The following is a 4,488-nucleotide window of genomic DNA, read 5'->3' on the forward strand; positions in this document are numbered from 1 at the left end:
AGCTTCATTTAACACAACAAAGAGATGTCATTTATTTTCTTTAGTCTAGTCATGACTATTGTGTCATTTAGACAGGTTTAAGCCTTTATAATATCGTTGTTAGGTAACAACTATAACAGCCTGCAGATGCATTGTGTTATACTTTTATTTTGTTTTATTTAATGTAACGTTAATATAATCCAGGTAGGTCCATTAAGAACCAGTTTCATCTTTTTTAATAAACACAAACCTGGCAAATTGTATAAGGCAGAGGTGGGGAGCCAAAATCCAGCTCAAATCTTGGGGTATCTTCCACCAAACCTGACCTGTCCTGACCTGTGGACCAAAATGAATCAAAATGATCATTTTCAAAATGTCCGGGTGAGATTTTATACAGAAACAATAGAGCAACATTTCATATTTTTATACAATACACTGTATTGGGAAGGTGACTTTTAAAATGTATTCCCTATATGATTACAGATTACACACCCCAAAATGTAGTTTGTAACTTAATCCATTAAATTACTTAAGGTGAGTAATGTAATCTGAATACTTTGGATTACTTGATTTGCTGAGAAGCAAAGACAAGGATATCTTCACATAAGATGTTTTATCTAAAGAAAATAAAAAGGTCGAGTCTTTACTTAACCAAATTAAAAATATTATTGATAGAAGACGAGGACACACGGTCTGCACAGCATGATTTAGTCCTGTTAAATCCTGTTTTAGACCTGGTTTTAGACCTGGTTTAGAACTGGTTTAGTCCTTGTTTAGACCTGATTTAGACCTGGTTTTAGTCCTGCTTTAGTCCTGCTTTAAACCTGGTTTAGACCTGGTTTTAGTCCTGCTTTAGTCCTGGTATAGACCTGGTTTAGATCTGGTTTTAGTCCTGGTTTAGTCCTGTTAAATCCTGATTTAGACATGGTTTAGAACTGGTTTAGTCCTGCTTTAGTCCTGCTTTAGTCCTGGTTTAGTGTCCGGCAATGAGTGGAATTACTGAGAAAAAAAACAAAACAGGTGAAAACAGGTAAATACCGCCGTGTAATCCATTTATTTCAACAAAGAAACTGTAATCCAATTACCACTCACTGAAACAGTAACTGTAACTGAATACAGTTACTTATAATTTGTACTCTGATTACGTAACTCCGGTACATGTAATCTGTTACTCCCCAACACTGACAATACATGTATGACCACAGAGAATTTTACATACATCTTACATACCTTATGCATCTAAATAAATTAGTAAGGATTACACAACTCAGCTTTAACACACCGGTGTAGAGTCTAGAACACCACCATGTGCACTGGAGTGTGTTAAAACTGTGTGACGCACTGCTCCTCATTGATTAATCCACTTATACCATGGTCCCACCAACTGAAAATAGTTCAGTTCTAAATCTGACCACCTTTTGGCTCTCCATGAATGTTCCAAACATAAGTTATTGCTGTTTTAGTTGAAGTTAGGACTATTACAGAAATAATACATGACAGTTAGCATTAGAATTACCATATTATCATTTCAGTTAACTTGTGTTTACCAAAAGGAGTAATTTATTCTGAGATACAAACCCTAACCCTCATTTTCATATTAATTCAGGCATTTGGTCATATTCATTTTAAGGAAACAAATGGATCGAAACTGTTGCTATTTATTTTATTGGCTGTAAATTGACACCCCCCGTTAGAATGTTGTTACCTCATCAAGAACGTATGGAGTTGTGTTTTGTTCATTCGCACATGTTTTCTCTGTAATTCTTTATTATTAGTGCCTGCATCTCCAAAGCCCCAAATGCTCTGTTCCACCTTGTGATGTCATGTAATGGTAATTTTCAAGTCAACAGCTCCTTTGCCTGTTGTTCAGAAAATTGTAAATTCCAGGGTTAAAATCATCCATATGATTCTGGTGAAGGTGTGTGGAGTTTAAAAACACAGTGAAGCACTTCCTGTATTACCACATGACATCACAAGGTGGGGTGTTTTCAGTTTGAGAAAAGAACTAAATGTGCAGGTTTATGTGTTAAACATGTGAATGAAATAAAACACAACTCCAGGTCTGTTTGTGATGAGGAAACTACATTAGCACATAGAACATCAGAAAAAAAGTGTCATATGAGCCCTTTAAAACGGCTCAGTAAATATATTTTTTTCTATAAATCTGTAGGTTTGTGCAAGAAACACAAATGTTCTAATCATTTCATATTGTCAACTTAAGCATTTGTCATTTGTAGACCTACTCACAGTGGCAGGAGTAACCACGACTTGAATCAAGTCAAAGTACTGTTACTTCAATAAACATACGATCAAGTCGGAGTAAAAAGGTAGTGTCTGTTAACATGCATGCATGGCGCGGTTCTGCTCGTGCGTCAGTGCGCTCAGGATGGAGCACCACTAGGGGGAGCAGTCGGTCTTTACCTCAGCCCCGCGCGCCTCTGAGCCCGGCGCTACAGTGAGCGAGGACAACGGAAGAATTGTGTAAAAATGCACAATCCCCGCTTCAAACAGAGCCGTAACACCAAATGGAGAGTGATCAAGTGGCCAGCATAAAAGTAAGAAATGTCACATGAGTTATTAAGCGCTTATTATAATTATTATTCTAATGCTGTGAGATGTGTTTTCATCTGTGCACCTCACACCATCCACAAAAAGGAAGAGCAAACGGTAAAGTCACACACATTCATTATTAATTAATTGTAATTGGACAGCATCAGCCGGCTTCAAATCAGCTGTCCATAGATTCATTCTACAGGTGAGTGTGTGCTGAGCACAACACCTCCCTTCTGCAGATACCAGCGGCTCCTCGCGCAGTTTGTGTCACTTTGCGCCTTCTCCCGCTGCTGATTGGAGCCACTGTGGCCCAGACATCCTTCCGCTGTGCTCAAACATCACTTGTGGAGGCTATGGTGGAGGCTATGGTGGAGGCTATGGTGGAGGCTATGGTGAAGGCTATGGTGGAGATGAAAGCCTCCACCATGTACACACGGGACCGGGGCTTACAGGACTATCCACGGCTTCTACATGTCAGAGGACCGGCCTCAGAGGGACCGATAACCGATAGGCCTTCACCCACACGCAGACAGAGTTTGACAGAGGAGAGAGAGAAAGAAGGAGAGAGAGTCTGAGCGGGGCGGGCTCTGTGCTGACTGAAGACTCTTGTGTCCAATCAGAGCCTACCCTGAGCGTGCGTGCGAACCGCGGGGGCTATGGGGGGAGGCTCCGCAGCGGAAAAGAGAAACAGTGATGTGAGTGTCCTCAGTGGAGAGTGGACCGCAGCAGCGCACAGCGGAGCAGCGCACAACGGAGCTCCTCACGTACTCTGTGGATGTAGAGCAGCGCACAGCGGAGCTCCTCACGCACTCTATGGATGTAGAGCAGCGGGCGCCGCCTCAGGGATGTGACACTTTGAGCTGATGCGGCACTGACGCGGACACGGAGACGCACTGTAGTTACGCGCCGCGACTCTCTGATGGGACCGCCACAGAGCCGGACTTTGGAGCTGGTCATGGAGAGTGCGCAGTGACATGGATAGTGCGCAGTGACGTGCGGCGCGCGGATCGCTTTTGCTCTTTTCACTAAGTGCGCTTTTCTCTGGCGATGTCTGTGCTGTTGCTCGCGCTGTGCCTCGCGGATGGAGTACTCGGACAGATCCGCTACTCGGTGCCGGAAGAGGCAGAGCACGGCACGCTCGTGGGGAATATCGCAGAGGACCTGGGGCTGGACCTGACCAAACTAGCGTCCCGCCGTTTCCAAGTGGTGCCCAACTCCCGCAGCCCGTACCTGGAGGTCAACCTGGAGAACGGTGTGCTGTTTGTGGCCAATCAAATCGACCGGGAGAAGATCTGTAAGCAGAGCGCGAGCTGCCAGCTCAACATGGAGGTGTTTCTGGAGGACCCCCTGGAACTGTTCCGAGTGGAGATCGAGGTAGTGGACATTAACGACAACCCGCCGAGCTTTCCCGAGACGGACATCACGGTGGAGATCTCCGAGAGCGCAACTCCGGGCACGCGCTTTCCGCTCGAAAGCGCTTTTGATCCGGACGTGGGTTCCAACGCTTTACGCACGTACGACATCACTACAAACAACTACTTTCACCTGGACGTACAGACGCAGAGTGACGGAAACCGCTTTGCGGAGCTGGTTCTGGAGAAGTCTTTGGACCGGGAGCAGCAAGCGGCGCACCGGTACGTGCTGACGGCTGTGGACGGGGGCCAGCCTCCTCGCACCGGGACCGCGCTGCTGGTGGTCAAAGTGTTGGATTCTAACGACAACGTGCCCGTGTTTGAGCAGCCCGTGTACAGCGTGAGTCTGACCGAGAACGCGCCCGCGGGCACGCTGCTCATCCAGCTCAACGCCACAGACCAGGACGAGGGTCCTAACGGGGAGGTGCTGTACTCCTTTAGTAACCACATCTCCAGTCGCGTCAAGGACCTGTTCAGCATCGAGCCGCGCACGGGGCGCGTGGAGGTGCGCGGGGAAGTGGACTTTGAGGAGAGCGGACTGTAC

At 45.9% G+C, this 4,488-nt stretch overlaps 1 protein-coding gene across 2 annotated transcripts in view; it reads left to right on the top strand.

The window, feature by feature from the left end:
- The first annotated feature begins 3,570 nt into the window (after positions 1 to 3,570).
- Positions 3,571 to 4,488, top strand: part of pcdh10b (protocadherin 10b) — a 24,224-nt gene continuing 23,306 nt past the window's right edge. Inside the window, exon 1 of one of the 2 annotated variants that reach the window (XM_055159382.1) lies at positions 3,571 to 4,488. This exon is cut by the window's right edge and continues 1,584 nt beyond it. In XM_055159382.1, coding sequence (XP_055015357.1) covers positions 3,580 to 4,488 — 909 coding nt within the window. In that variant the 5' untranslated portion in view covers positions 3,571 to 3,579. The other variant, XM_020919988.2, reaches the window with a different exon arrangement.

Source organism: Boleophthalmus pectinirostris, unplaced genomic scaffold (genome assembly GCF_026225935.1).
Source record: "Boleophthalmus pectinirostris isolate CB_2022bp ecotype Guang Dong unplaced genomic scaffold, ASM2622593v1 HiC_scaffold_23, whole genome shotgun sequence".
Taxonomy (NCBI): Eukaryota; Metazoa; Chordata; class Actinopteri; order Gobiiformes; family Gobiidae; genus Boleophthalmus; species Boleophthalmus pectinirostris.